At 41.7% G+C, this 17701-nt stretch overlaps 1 protein-coding gene across 10 annotated transcripts in view; it reads left to right on the top strand.

Moving 5' to 3' along the window:
- The first annotated feature begins 2847 nt into the window (after positions 1-2847).
- The window catches only part of nav1b (neuron navigator 1b), a 49607-nt gene continuing 34753 nt past the window's right edge, over positions 2848-17701 (top strand). For 5 of the 10 annotated variants that reach the window (XM_027000563.2, XM_027000570.2, XM_027000568.2 and 2 more), the window contains exons 1-3: positions 2850-3977; positions 9791-9893; positions 12656-13021. In XM_027000563.2, the coding sequence (XP_026856364.2) occupies positions 3335-3977; positions 9791-9893; positions 12656-13021 (1112 nt within the window). In that variant the 5' untranslated portion in view covers positions 2850-3334. Of the gene's footprint in view, positions 3978-9790; positions 9894-12655; positions 13022-17701 lie in introns of all 10 variants that reach the window. The other 5 variants (XM_027000567.2, XM_027000565.2, XM_035523990.1 and 2 more) reach the window with 4 other exon arrangements.

Genomic DNA, 17701 nt, shown 5'->3' with positions numbered 1-17701 from the left:
ACATTGCCAATAATTGACTGCATGTTTTTCTTCAATGTTTTTCTAGGTCACTACAGTGTTGCAAGAGTTTGGAAGTGTCATATAGTATGGTTTGTTTAGAATTTATGAGAAACATTTGTTGATTGATGGAATACATGTTGCGGAATATAAAGATACTGAGGTGGTTTTGAAGTATATAGCACATTATTTCACTAAGCTACCTTTTCCTGTCATGACTGCTCATTAAGTGTTGTCTCACAGAAGGATGATGTGTTATAATTGGCATCACAGGGTCTTTTAGATCATGGTTTTAAAGTATTGGGCCAATACTCTGTAGTTTTGTGGAAACAACCTTCACAATGGGAGGAATAAAGAAAGAGAAATTAAGAAAAGAAAATATGAATATGTAGCAGCTTCACTTACAATTTTATTCACAGCTCATCAGTCAAATATCTCAGCAAATTGTAAAGACCTCTTGTCTGTGGAATAATTAGTTCCATTATTATTGAATTTTTAAGGTGTCTGGGGTGTATCTGCATGTCACAGAGCAATCCTAGATGATAGTGATTGAGTATTGATTTCTTGCAAGCTCTGAAAGAGTGGCTGCACTGAGGTCTAAGTGACTGTAGGGCATAGACACGACAGATGCCAGTTTGTCTATCTGTGGGGTTACAGTCATGGATCCAGTTTCAGCCTCTGCCACCCGATCTGTGACCCAGGGTCCCTCAGGGATAGAGTTTTTGACCAATAAAAATCTGTTCTCCTAGTTAAATCACAATTTATTCTTTCCTCTGCCAAGATATCCCCAGATGTGAGTAATAAGAAAAGGTGAACAAATTGGTTTCGTAACTTTAAAAGGAAATGCCAACAGGCCTTACACTAATTCAGTCCTCTGCCTCTTTGTGATTAGCCTCATATTCAGCATATGTGCAGATGGGGGTAAATACTGTAAAAACTCTTAGGCCTTAAGTTTACATTCCACTTAATTAAATGATTTTTTGAGTTTTACCCAGTGAAGCATTTTAATCATGAAAAACTTGGAAGATCACAAACACACAAACACACACACACCTTTAGGATTTCCTTTAGCATACACCAAGTGAAACACGGGGATTGCTCTTAGCCATTCTATTCAGCCCTTGTAATTTATGGCCATAGTGTAATAGGGGTGACGGAGCAGGCCCAGCCTTGGGGATGCTCACGTGTCAACAGACAGCTGTGCTGGCCAACCACAGACTTCACAATGGAATCCAGATGTGTAGGAAGCATCTCTAGAGAAATAGTGGCCACATCAGCCAGCATTTAGGACAACCTTTATGGTTATGCTGGTTTTCACATGGTATTTTTTTTATTCGCAATAATTGTTATAATTAGCATTTGGTTCATTATCGATAGAAAATAAATAGAAAATAAATATGAAAGCCACAGAGTGTGTTTCTTTTTGTGATGCTCTCCATAGGAAGTATGCTTTTCACTTAATGAAAAGATCAGAAATGGTCAATAGTATGGCATAGCTCATGATAAAGGGAAACACAAGAGGCTATTCTTCTCAGCTGCCTTTTAGCCTGCAGTTACATCAGTTGACTTATTTGACTTTGAATTACCTGAGATGGCCCGTGATCAGCATGCAGTCAGACTAGTTAACAGAGCCTCAGCAGGGGAGCTCTGGGGCTTCTCTTTAGACAAAGTACTAAACTGGTCAGCTGCCTCGGTCCAGTCAAGAAGAACTCATTTTAGGCTCTCCCAGGTCTCTGTCAGGGTTGTTGCTTTCATTAAGATTTGTGAGGGACCAGGGCATTCACAAAAGATAGAAAGAAAGAGCTAAAAGTCTGAATGTGAAGCTGCCTTTTTAAAAAAGCTTTGTGCAGTGCCAAGTACCGGGACTCAGAAGGCCTAACGCATGTTGTGATGTAGGTAGCATAGTTGCCATGGAGACAGCCTTTCCAGCAGAGCATTGCAGAGTACTCCACTGAGATATGGGTATGGATCGTCATGAACGATGATCCTAGGGATGGTCTCGAAATACCTCATCCAAAACACAAAGCATAGATGGCACAAGATAAGGCTGAATGATTGCTCTGGCAAACATTCCACAATGCTCTGCAAAGGTTTGAATGATAAGCTAGAAATCTTGCTCCATGTCCCCTAATTTTTGATTCTATGAATGATTATGTGCTTCTCTGCTCATGCTGGTTGATAAGCTTGTAGCTTTTGTGCTGTGCTTAGTTTTTGCCTGGTGAGCATTTCACAAATGTGCTAGTAGAAAGTCAGTCTCCAGGCTGGCTTGATCTGGTCATAAACAATAAGAGGCCATATATGACAATGCAAGATCATTTATGTAGATGAGCTAAGATTAAAAATATTTCTTTAGTGTTTTTTCCGGTTTAGTTTCATTCTTACTGGTGATTCATAAAATCCAAACATATTCAACTAGACTTATATGAATGTTTCACAGAAAACCTCAGTAAGTATATATGTATTGATATAATATCTTTGGATTTTAAATGTTACATTTTTTTTCAGGATTGATTTTTGCAATCATTTTTAGATCCCTCTAGTAAGGATCACATTGACTTAATTTTTCCCATGGCTAGGACCTAATACATAATACAACTGTGATTGTAATGAGTGTGCACGCCCTGCGGGGGAGGGGAAGGGGGAACAAAGGGGTGGAGAGAAGTCGTGTGAAAATGTATGAAAGGATGTTCTACACTGGGAGGAAATTAAAAGAAAGGTTTGCACTTTGTCATCATCCCCTTGCTCCTTACACTTTCTGCTGAGACTGAGTGAAGCACTGAGAAAGGAGAGCACCAGGAAAAGAGAAGGCAGAGAGAGAGAGAGAGAGAGAGAGAGAGAGAGAGAGAGAGGGAGAGAGAGAGAGAGAGAAGAAAAGGGGGAGGGATTGTTGTTGCGTCTGCTGCTGCTGTCACTCGGTTGCTGCGCGGTTCAGCAGCAGGAAGGGTCTGGTGACTGGAGGAGAGAAATGAGCAAGAGAGAACGAGAGGAGAGAGAGAGAAAGAAAGGCAGGAACGCCGGGGCAGTGGTGAGGCAGCAGCAGACAGACAGGAAGGCATAGGGAGGAAGAGGCGAGAGGAGACAGAATTAGCCTTTTCTTCCTGCCTTAAAGAGAAAGAACAGAGAAGAAAGAAAGAAAGGGCAGAGCTTGTGCAATCTTCCTCTCCTCCCTCGTCCTCTACTCTAGGCTGTAGCTGCTCTAAATGCTCTCCCGCAGAGGAAGCGTCTTGGGGGCAGCGTAAGAGGCAGAAAAGAAGGGGGGGAGAGGGGGGGTGCGGCACGCCAGAGCAAGCAGGAGGCACGCAAGCGCACGGCTGCTACGGAGGGCAGAGTCACTGGCATGGCTGCCAAGCGAGGCAAGTCTGGCGTGCCCCAGAGCGTGGCGCGGAGTGAGCTGAAGGTCTACCGCACGGCCGGCAGCGGAGAGGGACGCATCCCTGTGGCCGCCAGCCTGCGCAAGCAGCGCTCCCTCACCAATCTAGCCGTGCTGACGGATGCCGAGAAGAAGATGCAGCTGTATGAGCCCAAATGGTGTGACGACATGGGCAAGGGTGGCCAGGGCCACCTGAAGGCGGGCAAGCCCAAAGCGGTGGGCGGGGGAGGCGGTGGGGGTGGTGGTGGAGCCCAGCTCTCACGGAGCCTTTCCAAATCAGAGCACTCGCTGTTCCAGGCCAAGCCCAAGCCCTTCACCTCACTGGCAGCGCCCGGAGCGCTGGCCAAGACACAGAGCCGCATCCCGCGTGGTCCCTATGCAGAAGTAAAGCCCCTCAGCAAAGCCCCAGACGACAGCAAGTCGGACGATGACATCCTCTCCAGCAAGACTAAGACCACTGGAAAGAAGCCTGCAGCCGGGGCACAAGGGGAATCCGAGACCAAAGGTCAGGGTGAGGAAGGTGCTGATAAGCCTTTCTTGAAGGTGGATCCTGAGCTGGTGGTCACAGTTCTTGGGGACTTGGAACAGTTACTCTTCAGTCAGGTGCTTGGTGAGTACATGGCAGTGTGTAGGGTGTAAACCTTTTAGCGTCTGTGTGTGGCATAGCGTCAAGTGAGGTTTCTCTCAGCACCTTAGCGCAAGAGGTGGCAATCATGCCCACTTACTTCTGTGGACAGAGCCGCTTGCTATAAGCTACTGTGTTGTAAAAGGCAAGCAACACAGCTTGGCGTGGGCTGGCGGAAAGTTCTGGCCATGCACCTGACCAGGTCACACTATTTATAGTGTTTGCCCATGGAAACCTCCTGCTCTTGTGGTTATTATTGAATTCCATAAATTTTGTAGCTCTTATGACAGAGATGCATGGGCAATTAGCTTTATATTACTACCCACTGTTCTTGGTGCAATCGCGCCCTTGTGATTCCATTTTCCTCCTGACACTGCAATCTCCTTTATGGGAATTTTTGGCTACAAAATATCACTGTTGGCTTATTTCCTACATCGTGCCGTGATTGCTGGAAGTTGCTTGAAGGTAGCGTTTAGCACACTGATCTGCTTTCTGCTGTCTCCTTGCTGCAGTGCATGTGTGCATGCATGTGGGTGTGGGGTGTGTGCGTGTGTCCATGTGTGTGTGTATGTGGGCTTGTTTTCTGAACTGGTGTCGCTCCACTCTAATCTATAATGAGGTAATGGCTGCTATCGGAGGATGGTGAGCGAGAGGGGAGTGAAATGAAACAGGCCATGAGGGTTTTATTCTTTCTGCTTGCACCAGCATGTCTGTGCTCCGTTTCCTCCTAGCCTTGCTTATCCACCACTGCTAACAGATGGCACATCCATGTCTAGCGAGCGTGGGAGAGACATACAGCCAGACAGACAAGCATGGTCGTTACCACGACCATGATCCGCTTGGGATTCAGGAGCCATTCGCATGCACCGTGCAAATGGAACCATTTGAGCTCATCATCACTGCATTGTGGAGGAAGAGTCTCAAGACAAAAAATTTTGTCACTATCACTATTCAATACTGACATGACCATTGTTGCCTTAGTGGGTTTTCTGCAGGGAGATTGTATTGTGTTTGGCATGGTATGCTGCATTTTGCCTTCTGGTGAAGAGGACACAAAGAGGCTGAGGTTTCTCAGTATCTATTGCTATGGCTGCAAATATTGCAAATATCCCATCTTGTTTTCTGAACTACAATGTTCCTTGTATCTGTGCATTAGCTTTTTAATGGGTGACCCCTAGTTTCAATTATGTCCATCCTCCAACTATTTAAATGTCTGATCCCCTGGCTTAAGGCTCTGCTATTGTTTCCAGGGAAACCCCTTTTCAAATCGTACCACCTTCACCTACAGATCAAGGTTTTGAGGGGAGCAACTGAAAGGAGATAATCATGCTTGCTGAAAACAGGACACTGTGATAATAGATTACAGTAGTTTAACCAGGGTCTGACCCATTGATTGAGACAAAGATGGTTCTCTTTTCACAAATAGGACTATTTCCAGATGTTGTTTAAAACTTATTACATTACAAGAAACACACTACAAAATATATTGTGTAATAAAATTTTTTCCCAAAAGTTAACCATTAGTTTTTTTTTTTTTACAGTATAGTACATTAATATAGAACCACTTTTATGTTAATCCATCATTAAATATAGAATGTGTGGAATTAACTCCTAATTTGCCAGTCAGGAAATCATTTCAATCCCATGGTATCAAAAAGCAGTCCATTTATATTGCACATTGATATTGTCTTTGCGGCCCACAAACATACAGGACTGCACAGCTTGTGTGTATTTCGTAGTCCTGTGCCATATACTAAGGCATAAAAGACTTCTTTATGGACTTCTTTGCCTGAACTCATGCGATATTGCCCCTGCTTGCCAGCGGAAATGGCATACTTCCTTTGGCTATGGGATCATATTGGGCTAGAGGATAAAACATTGGTTTTCTATGTGCATACAGCTGCTATGTAACAGCACAGTGCAGCTGGACAGGGACGTTGGCCTTCAGGGGAAACCCTGCCTGGAATATCTGCAGAAGGACAATGGGCTGAATTGAGAAGGAGCCACAAGAGACAGAAATGTAATAGGAGCCTGTAGCTACATTTGGCTCCTTATGGTCAAACGTGACCTGGACTAATACAGACAGTAGTACCCTACACTCAGGAGATGTCAGCAGAGTTTTGTTGACTAGACTGACTGAAGAAAAAAGCCAGAATGCCAAAACTTGTGACAAGTTATTTTATGTATTGTTTTGCAAAGAACCATGTCTGGAATATACAGTTTGCCTAAGATGTGCTATGTTCTGCAAAATGTGATTTGAACACACGGAACCCGGGAAGTGAGACTTTTGAGCTTCCATTTCGAACATAAACCACACTTTGAGACACAGAAAGGTCATTTAAGCATACAAGACTTAACGGTGTCAGTAAGCAAAATAAAAATAGAAAACATAAGAAAAATACATAATTCTGAGAGTTGAGGAGATTTGAAGGATTGCAAAGACACTCATGTAGAGACAGCAGGAGGGGCTAAAGAGGAAGCATAATAAAACAGGAACCAGTCCTTTGTGATAATAATGTCGGCACAATGTGACCAGTGTGACTACGGAGCAGGGAGGAAGTTACAATCGTTTCAGGATGCTCTGTTCCTGAGACTGTTGTCAATGTGCATGACCTACTTCTGCATCCCAGGAAGTAAAATGTGCCACTTTAGACTCCATGACCTTGCTGATAAAAGGAAGATGGGGAAGAGAATTCATACATTACAATTTCATTTCTGCATCATATGCTCATCAGAACTGGATACCTTCTGAAGAAAACCCCTATTCATCATACATTTATCAGAACTGGATACCTTCTGAAAAAAATTCCTATTCCAGAGTAAGGCTTCACTTCCCCTCAGTTACGAGAAGTATCAAATATAAAGTGATATAAACACTTACTCTGGACATTCTGTTTCTTGTCCATTTGTCTCTGCCCTATTTTGCTGCCTTGTCATCATATATTTGTTGGCCATTGGGAAATTACATAATATCATGTAATATGGAGAAATTTATAACCAATTTTCTACTTGATAAGCATATGTGTAAATTATGTAAAACAGGGTGATGTACATAATTTACAATTTATTCCACTCAGGTTCCTCAAGGGACACATGGACATTGCTAATTAGGATGCATGTTAATTCCCCAATTCCCATTGGAAATAATTTTTGATAAAGTGATATCAACTCACCATCAAACATTCTTGGAATTCCCCCCCCATCTCTCTCTCTCTCTCTCTCTCTCTCTCTCTCTCTCTCTCTCTCTCTCTGTCTCTATGTGTGTCTCTCTCTCTGTCTGGCTGAGCCCAGTCGTTAATAATGTCGGTGCAGGCGCCGTGCCTAACTGCACCATGGGATTGATTGGACATGCTGATACCATGTTGACCATCACTGTGTCAGCCAGGTCCCCCACTCCGTCCCTCTCGAAGTCCGTAAACGAAGTGGTGGCTTACGACCTCTGGGCAGCACAGGCGACTGCATGACCCGTTTGAGTTGTTTACATTGTCTCTCGTTTGCTAACTGACCTCCAATCATGGTGTGATTCTGGCAGTAGTAATTTGATTGTGCTTCACTCTCCTCACCCTCTTACATGGGCCATACTGAAGAGACTGTTAGCTTTGAGAGAGGCCATATGACTGACTGGTTTACAACACTTTATCCTTTTTTCATTTTAAATACATTTTTATTAATTGCTCACAGTTTGTTTCTTTGTTGTCCATCATCACCATGTTGTATGTTCTGTCTGGCAGAACACCTGAATAGACAGATATTTGTCATCCATCTGGAGTGAGCTGGTAGTTGTTTTCCACTGACTGATATTAGCTTGTCAGTGTCAATGTGTCACATATATGTCAAAACTAATACCTTGTATTTCATTGGTTTAACAGATCAACTTGTAGCTTAACTACCAGCCAACCGCAAAAAGTTTATGCTCTGAATGCTAATTGGTTATGATGTTTACAACAGTGTTAAAATCCCAAAAGAAAAACGGCTTCACTTCTCAGTGGTCAGCAAATCCTTTCTTTTTGAAAAGTAGGAAATGATGAATATCAAGTCTTCTGTAAGAATGTTATGCCTTATGTGTGATATAATACATAAATACTGTAAGTAGGTGTCAAGTTTGGTGAGTTAAACATTAAATTACATTACAGATTTCTATATCAGATTGGTCAGCTCTGTTGGCTAGATAGATTTGGTTATGGTTTTAGTTTTGTGTTGTAGTGTCATATCCCCATCCCCCATATGTCCTTCTGTTGGGGGTGTGATGTATTCCTGCTAGGGTTTATTAAAGGAATTATTTTTTTAATTACCATCAAAAAGTAGCAAATAATATTTATGAAAGTCATAATTTATTATTTTAAATGTTTACTATAAAGTGCAGCTCACATGGAATTGAGGAAAAGAATCAAATATCTTTGAACCAGTTTATTCTCCACAGATTGGGCTCCCCACATGGGGGTAGCCATGTTTAAAATACATTTAATACAGAATCTCAGAAACATCCAAGCCACTAGGTGTCGGTATAATTGCTGTTTCATAACATGAAGAAGAATCATTGGAAAAATGATTTATTGCACCTTTAAAGTGGCCAACCTAGCCACATCAGATTCAAAATTTGTGCACACATTTGCCGAACTGTCATACACACTATGGACGAGTACTGAACATATTTGATGCCCCAAAAATGCCTTATAAGGCTAGGCTTCATGCTCATCATATTTTTAATTCATAAAACTACACTTTATGGGTAAAAAGAGCAACAGTCCTGTTTTCAGAGCTCATTAAGTGAGAACATAGCACTATTGCACCAATAGTGGAATGAAGAGCCAAAAAAGCTGGGCAAACAAACATTGCTTGAGTTATTCAAGGGACCCAGGTGTTGCATCGGAGGATGGTCACCTGGACAGCAACAGTCAAAATCAATATAAATGATGGAAATGAATTTGAACTGAAGGCTAATTTGTCACTGTATTTAAAGCCAAGGGCCAGTGCAGCCATGTGGAATATCATAGCGTGTTAGGCCTTAGTAGAGCTGATGAGTATGTTTTGTCATGATTTACATTGCGAGAATAGCTGAGTGAAATTAAATATAGTATAACAGGAGAATTGCATCATGATTATGCATTAAGTAAAATTTTTGTATTCAAATTAAATTATTTAAAGCTAATAAAGTGCTAGCAAAAATAAATACAATCCTTTATTCAGTAGTTTTTTCTTTTGTTAACAGCTATGCATGACTAGAAGACATGTCTGGACAACTTGTAAATATAGGTCATGCTTAAAAGAAAATTCTAATTGCTAGGAAATTTGTGAATGCAACACGCAAATCTGATCATATGAGTGTGTTTTCCAGGGGGCTCAGTGAGTATTTTAACTGTATTTAGCAGTACAGAGATCAGCAATCCTGTATACCAAATCTCTGCAGTGACTCTCTTTAATTTATAGTGATCTGATTTTTACCAGAATGTTAAACAGTCCACATCCTGTTAATGGGATGCATCCTCAGTCATAAGGAATGTGTGTGTGTGTGTGTGTGTGTGTGTGTGTGTGTGTGTGTGTGTGTGTGTGTGTGTGTGTGTGTGTGTGTGTGTGTGCGTACGTGCATGTGGTCAAAGCTTGCAATGCAGGTTATTATACAAATGATACCACAGTTTAAATATTTGCCAGCTCTAAAACTTTGCAGTCCCCTTTTATGCAAGCACCTTTAATGTCTATACAAATCACTACAGATGTTTGAATGACAGAAATAACAATAGACTATAGCCACCATTTGAGCTATATGTGAAGGTTAACTGAGCTGTTGGTGTCATTTACAGATCCAGAGTCTCAGAGGAAGCGCACTGTTCAGAATGTTCTGGATCTCCGGCAAAATCTGGAGGACACCATGTCCAGCCTGCGAGGGACCCAGCTCACCCATGGGTAAGGCATATAATGTGCAAACATACACACACACACACACACACACATGCTCAAGTGTGCATGAAATCAGCCATTTATAGTTCAAATAATTCATTCTAAATGAGTTTTGGATCTGTGGCCAAAACTTTTTGGAAACCTTCTTGGACATTTACAAAACAAAGACACTCTCTCAAAGACACAGACACACACACAGAGACTTAAAGATATACTGTACACAAACAAACTGCTTTAGCACCCTTTTCTCCTGCCATGCCTTTCTTGGAAAGTTGCCACTTCAGCTGTCCAAACACCTGGCTTCAATTCTTTACAAACACACAAATGCTTCAATTACATTGTACAACATTCATCGACATTGAAATGCAAACTGCCCTACTAAACCCACAAATATGCAGTAACTACTACATCTGTACAGTTGTACAGTGTCTGTACATCTACTGTCTTCTATGAGACTTGTATGAACCAGATATGGGTTAAGAGTCAAGATGGAGTCCAATAAAACATTGTGAAAAGAGAAAGAGAGCGAAAGAGAATAAGACTGAGCGTGAAAGCTGAAGATCACAATTCCTCTTATGGGTTCTATGGTACACCATGATGGCCTCTTGCATCTCCTACAACTCCCAGATCTATGCTGCTCTTGCTTGTCGTAGCATGATCTCTGTTTCTGGAACTCTGGTCTCTTCAGCAGATTTCTCTTCAGCAGATCTCTCTGTGCTGCTCTTCAGAGAATTCTCAAAGCCTCTGAGACTTTGTAGCTCCATATTTTCCTGTGTCCCTCTACATCCTTTTTGTCAGTCAGATGGAGCATTTGTGCAAAAATCCAGATCACCAGAGTCTCTCCAGCCTTAAGCTGTCTGGAGCCTACAATCTTTTTCCTGTTAACTGTATGAGTCACATGTTTGGGTCACAAAGCTTCATATAAATATGAACAATCATTCTGACAGTTCATTGCACAAGAGTAAAATAGCCATCTTGATGTTGAAAAATAGTGTTTATTGATGACTTGTTTGTCTTCTTTGTGGGCTATCAGCCAAAACATACAAAATAAATTGACTGTACTAATCAAACAAGCTTATTGCTGTTTATTGCTAATTATGATTGTGGGCCTGCACAAAAACCCACATTTCTAGTTCTGCTAGTTCTTTCCCTGAATCCCTAATTTCACGGAACTAGGGTTGTTATAATAATATTGTCTTGCATATTGGATGTAAATCCTCAACTCCTTTATGTCACATTAATGTTGAAACTCTGGCAACTACCTTCCCATTTTGATTGCTGTTCAAGTCAGCTCAAGCCACGTCCCTTAAAACATTTCATTTCTAATACATACAATAAATGTATGTCTAATAGATAAAAAGCCAGAATGTGATTGCAATAACAATTGTGCATAATTTAGAGAGACATATTACTCTCTTCAGCTCTATTGTCCAATTTTGGCAGCTGAGAAACCATTTTAACAAAATAACAAGAAAGGCTTGAAAAGGTTGATGGCTTAATTTTTAAAGGAAGAGAAAGAGAGAGACAGAGGACAAGATGAAGAGTTTGTTTAAATATTGCACTAAATATGTTAGTGTGTTAGCTGACTATCAGTTCTGGCTATCAACAGTGCAAGCATGACCAATGAACAAGACAAGTGTTCCACTCTAGTTTCATTCCACTGCATTTTCATACAAGTGCCAACAGTATGATATCTGAATCATTCAGAAATTTTAGAAGGAAGCACTGAATTTGAGTGGTCTTGTGTCTTTCTGCTGGGAAAAATGCTTCAGTTCTTAGAAGCCTGCTATCCTCCAAGCTAATTTGTTGGGCAGAGTGACAAAATATTAGTCCACTTTTTTTTTTCCCCAAAATTTCAGTTTTGACCACACTGAATAATAGCCTGAAGGTTAAGCATAAGGCTAATTTGATCTCTTTTATATGTGCAGTTCAGCAACAGTAGGCAGTCATTTATCTAAGCTATATGGCCATTTGACAAAATGAGACAATTATTTATAATAATTTTATTTTGTTTATTTTTGTCCTGAAAGCACAATACTCATTTTTTAGGAAATCATTCATATCATGTCACTGATCATGAACTTTACCTAGAAGCTAGCTAATATTAGTGGTAAAAATAATCATTCTTGGATGTAATTTGCCTGTATAACTACTTATGCTACTTGATTACATCAATTTGTTCCAGGGTCCTGTTCCCCAGTTCAATATTCTGTTAACACACATTAACCCTCCTAACCCCAACCATAACCTTAACCCTAGGCATATACGTGCTAGGGAAAGAGAAAACCATTTTGATCTGTTTCCACAATAGCTGATGCCATACTAAGCAAATACAGAGCTGAGGAACATTTTTCAGGTTCCCATTATATGCTATATAGAACTGAACAGCATAGGAGAGCACATATGTAGAACCAGGGAACATAGAACCCTGGTAACATAGGACTCTTTGTCATATTCCCATTATGTGCCATATAAATCTGTGGAATACAAGACCCTGGGAACACAGGAATGACCTGCTTTTGGTGAGCAGAAATGCTTCTTCTGCTGCGGTGGTGACTTTATGAGAGACATGGAAAGGACCGTATTTAAAATTTTTTGAATGCCATTACTTAGCGTGACATTCTGTTTCCACCTGTTAAAAAAGATTTCTATGTTAGAGCCTGTACATATAGCGCAGTACAAAATGTGAGGACTGGGTGACTTGTTCTGGAGTTTATTGGAATACACAGGGCTTACTCTCATAATTTCCCCTACTCTCACCCTTTCAGTTGCCTGGACGGCAGCGTTTGTTACGACAGTGACGACCCTACCGGCCGTAGTGTCTCCAGCCTCTCTGGCCGCTCATCCCCTCTGTCGTGGCGGCATGGGCAGGCCAGCCCTCGCCTGCAGGCTGGCGATGCGCCCTCCTCCACGGGCGGCGGCTACTCGCTGGGTCCCAGGGCTTCGTCCCAGTATGCCTCACACACCATGCCTGCCCGCTGCTCTGGCCGTCTCGGGCATACCCCCCGCGCTGACCTCATTGAAGGCCTGGACGCCGGGGACAGCGACTCCAAGTCTGGCTACCTGAGCGACTCAGACCTGCTGAGCAAAAGTCTGAATGATGATGACGATGATGACGACAACTTGGCTAACGGGTAAGGTTCCAGTCCTCTTTTAAAATGCAGGCAGTGGTTTGCTTTTCTTTCCTGTATGTGAGGTATATGGTTACATGCACAGATTCCCATTTCCATGCTTAGAATTATAACCCCATGTCCAACTGGAACTGGTAGGAGTTAAAGGAAGCCGTTTGACGTCATGGAAATGACCTTTGAAAGACAGGTCTGGAGGTGGAGGGTGGAGTAGGCCAAGTGAAGAGAGAAGACCAGAAGCCCTGTCAAGGTGCTTTGATCTGAATGGGAGAACAGTAGATTAAACAGCAATCAAAGTGTAGCGCATCAGAGGAAGTATGCTAATCAACCTTATTACCAGCGGGTCCTGCGGAGATGACGCAGGCTGCTACAGGAACAGCCCCTGGGTTCAGTGCACAGTTCATCCACAACTTCAACTCTGAAATTACCAATCATATTGACATGTTGTATACTTTTTAAAGGAACCAAGAAGGATGATTAGTCTGTGTTTTCAATGCTCATGTGCTTTTTGAGGGGATAAAAAGTTGCACCTAGTATTTGTATGTTGGGTTTGCATCACCATCTAGGTGATGGAGGCATTGTGTCTTGCCAGATATTTGGAAGCAGAAAGGCTGACATTGAGCTGTCCTCATAGTGGCTGCAGGAGAGGAGATTACCAGAGGGAATCATGGCAGGTGGCTGGGCTCGCTTTGGAAGCTCTGCCACACTCTAACCCATGCCTGTATCAAGCCAATTTGCTGTAAACGTGACCACATCTCTTTTGTTCTGATTGGAAAACCCTTTCCAACTTCAGAAAACAATTTGACCTGTCACCTCCTTCAATCTGTAGAGTGTAGCTCTTGCATGAAGGATGTCAAATATTTGCCCCCCACTCTCTCGCTATAACTAGGAATTCAGGCCAGTTCTCTAGTGGGAAGTAAAGGGGTTTTATCAGATTTCTTGCAGCAGGGTTTAGAGAAAGCTGCATGACATCAGACCCACCTAAACAGAAATGAAAAGATAAGAAATAAAATAGGGTGAAATAGATTGTAATTGGGTGAAATGGGATGTAATATGATATATAAAGAAGAACTGGCAAAAAAAGGGCAAACACAATCAATCCCACCTCAAGTCTAATATGAAAGATTTGGCAGTGGATGATCACACTCACTCACGGCTCATATTAAACGTATGAGCTTGGTTGATCAGATTCACTTTGCTTCATGTCCCACTAATCCTCCATAGAACCTGAGCGTTGAGAACTAGCACGATGACCAACAAACATTCTCAGATTATATTATTTACGTATGTGGTTAGCACTCAGTTAGTTCCTCATAGCCAGCTGTGTGATAGCTTGTACTTTTGCATTAGCCTGTTGATACATTTGCATGGACATCCAACCCCATGTGGACCCCTAGTGAACCTCAGGCAGGGTTGTCATGGTGACCATTAGCACCTCTGAGCCACCTGCTGTGTGCCACCTGCACAGGTCAGTCAAGCAGCACGGTCCCTCCAGCCCCCCTGCTTCAGCTAACACTTCTGTTTACCAGTCAACACATCAGTGTTCACACTGGCATTAATATTAGAATCTGCTCGCTCCCATTTATTACCATGTAATGACAGTTTGAACTAATCCACATAGGTGGATGTTTCAGAGAACAGACATGGTCAGCAGCATATGTCTGGTGGAGCAAACTAAGGTGAGGGAGAAAAATTAGCTTCATGATGCTAGGAGATGTGAATCCTGCACAGTAACCATGGCAATGAGACAGGAGGAAATGAAAGGCAAGAGTGAGGTTCATAAACCAGCTGTCTTGCAGCCTGCCCTAATAGATTTCCCTCAGTTTCTGGGCTATTGCTTCTCTAGTAGCGCAGGGTTAGCGCACGGCATTTCCTAATATGCCATCCCAACTCTAGCGTTTTATGAGCAGGGAGGGCAAATAAATTTCTCCTGGTTAGGTTGGCAGTTTTAGCTTTTTTCTCTGCACTTCAAGTCAGAGTTGAATAAGTGAATAGGAATGACATCGTAGGGAAGATAGCAGTGAGCCATATGAGGGTAGAACCTGACTGAATCTTTCCCCACATTAGTACAACGCTCTGCTGTGGTTTACACCTCTTTTGCATGAGATTAGATACAATGGAAAATGGAAAATGGGGGGGGTGATGTCCCACCATAGAAAATGACTAGCCATTGGGTGCTGCTTCAAGCAAGCAGTGAAATGTAGAGATCTGTATACACAATACACACACACACACACACACACACACACACACACACAGACAGTAGTTCCTCTTTAAGTGTAGTTAATGCTGTTTGTCCTTGTGGAAATGTTTTGCAAGTAAACCAACCCTAATACAGCAATCTGCCATAAAGCTACTCGGTTGACAAAGGACATTAACATATAAAATCGGTTCTTGCATTAGTAATGGTTGCCATAGTTAATTTCTATCTTCCACTGTTTGGATCTGCATCAATTTAGAATAATGTGCAGCATACACCTGCATGTTAAATGAACTCCAACAGAGATTGATTGGGCTTAACTGTAATTACTGTAGATACTGTAAACAGTTTCCAAAAATGAATTACAGTGTTAAGGATACTAGAGAGAATGAAAGTGATACTTGTTCATCTGTCATTATGTGTGGTGGTGGTGGAAAAGCTACTCTTAATCGAGATTGTTTTAATGTCACACAGTTGTTAATATCATTAGCTCATTAAATTTCTGAGGACATGCTACCTGCCTTTATATTTACATGAGAAATGTCTTTGATTAGGTAGCAGTTTTGTCACCTGCTATTATTGCTTCAATTAAGTCATATATGAATTAGGTTTTATTCTTAAATAGTAAAGCCTACCAACACATCTTTATGTTACAGTTCTGTCTGAATTATAGAACCAAAGGTGGATTTACAGGCTAGCCAGTGAACTGGTTCGGTTTGTGGTACTGTGGAGTTGCACCCAGAGTTAAGTTATAACTTTCCATTGAATCCACTGTTTCTTTGCTAAAAATGGTCTTAAATGCCATGTTCCATGTATACCCCTGGTCTGTATGTGTGCTTTTGATATATAAGCCAGTTTACAACAAACAATTGGTTGTTAATAGTTCCCATGAACAAAACCTGCTTGCTAAAAGCATTTAACAGTTTCACTAAATATATATCATCACTAATGAACAGTAATCAATGTGACCCTGTTTGCATTTGAACCTGGGTCCTGATCTGAGTGGTATAGTTAACAAATTCTATGCATCTGCACTGATTCTCATTTGAATGAATGAGTGGGAATGTGACAATTGACTTAGAGGTCTATGGCTTTTTAAGGTGATATACATGACCCTATGCAGGTCTAATTGAACTCCAACTGGACTTCATATCTTGTCTCCCACTCATCCCTCTTTTTATCCAGTTATAAAAACATGCAGCTCTCAATTTTTACCCTTTCTCCTGCAGCATACTTAAAGACACACTCTGTAAACATTTTTTAATTTCCTAGACACAGTATAAATAAGATAAACAGGCACTACTCATCACTGCTCACAGTCTAGACCCCATACAAACATTCATTTAAGTTGAATGTGCTGTCAAATGAGGTTAAGGCATTTGTATGCTAAAGGACAGCAGAGCATGGTGTCTGGTCACAGCTGTCTTCTGTCCACCACTCTCCTACACATAGAGAAAGAGAATGATCTGTTTGGCATTTTTCCTTGTCCTGCATCTGATGGATGGAGTGGGCTAATGCTGTGAACAGAGTATGCAACAGTAAAAGCCCACCCAGGCTCCTCTGTGCTTATCGCTGCAGAGCGATTAGTGCTCTGGCTATGAGAGATGGGTCACAGCCAAACCAAATGAATGAGTGCATGGAATGAGGCAAAAAGAGAGAAGACTTTACAACTATCATTAACAGATATCAGCCTGTCTGCAGGGGTGGCTAGCTCCATCAGGTGGTGCAATATTAATTATCCTTGAGTGTGAAGAAATATACTTGGTTACATAGATAGAAGAGTGTAGATATCGGGGATGAATAGGTAATGGTGGATTGAAAAAAAATGATCCCACCCAATGTATGTTGATTTCTCTCTTAGTTTCTTTCTATCTTTTTCTTTATCTCTCCGTCTCCCTTTCCTTCTCTCTCTTCCTTTCTCTTTCTCTCCCTCTCTCCCTCTCTCTCTGTTGCAGCAGCATGCCTCAGAGCATGCAGCACATGGATCGGGTATTGTTGCCATAGCAACCGTAGTAACCCCCATCTTCAGTCTGACCTGATGAAAAGCAGTGTGTGTGTGTGTGTGTGTCAGGGTGTTAATGTGTGTGTGACTAGAATCCCAAAGAAGATGGAAAATGTCTGCAAATCAATATACAGTACAGCGAAAAGCTTCCATAAGCAGTTAAGTCAAATGACGTTTGTGCAGGATGCCAAAATGTGTTGTGTCCTATTCATTTTCTGTCTCTTTTAACCTCTTTTATACTCTCTTTTACTTTCTCTTTCACCTTGCCCTTGTAGACAATATAGAGAAAGACGATTACAAAAATGTAAAGGGAATCGTAATTGGAATTTAAAGAACTGTCATACACACCGTGAAGCATGAATGCCATTGTCCTTGTACAATGGTTGGTTCTAAGACTGATGGTCTACAGGATGCACCTCATTAAAGCCATGGTGGGGCAGTACAGCTACCACACATGTGGACATCAGCTGGACACACACACTAA

This window comes from Electrophorus electricus, chromosome 3 (assembly GCF_013358815.1).
Source record: "Electrophorus electricus isolate fEleEle1 chromosome 3, fEleEle1.pri, whole genome shotgun sequence".
Lineage (NCBI taxonomy): Eukaryota > Metazoa > Chordata > Actinopteri > Gymnotiformes > Gymnotidae > Electrophorus > Electrophorus electricus.
Note: the sequence above shows the minus strand (reverse complement) of the source record. Positions and strands in the feature narration are given on the sequence as shown.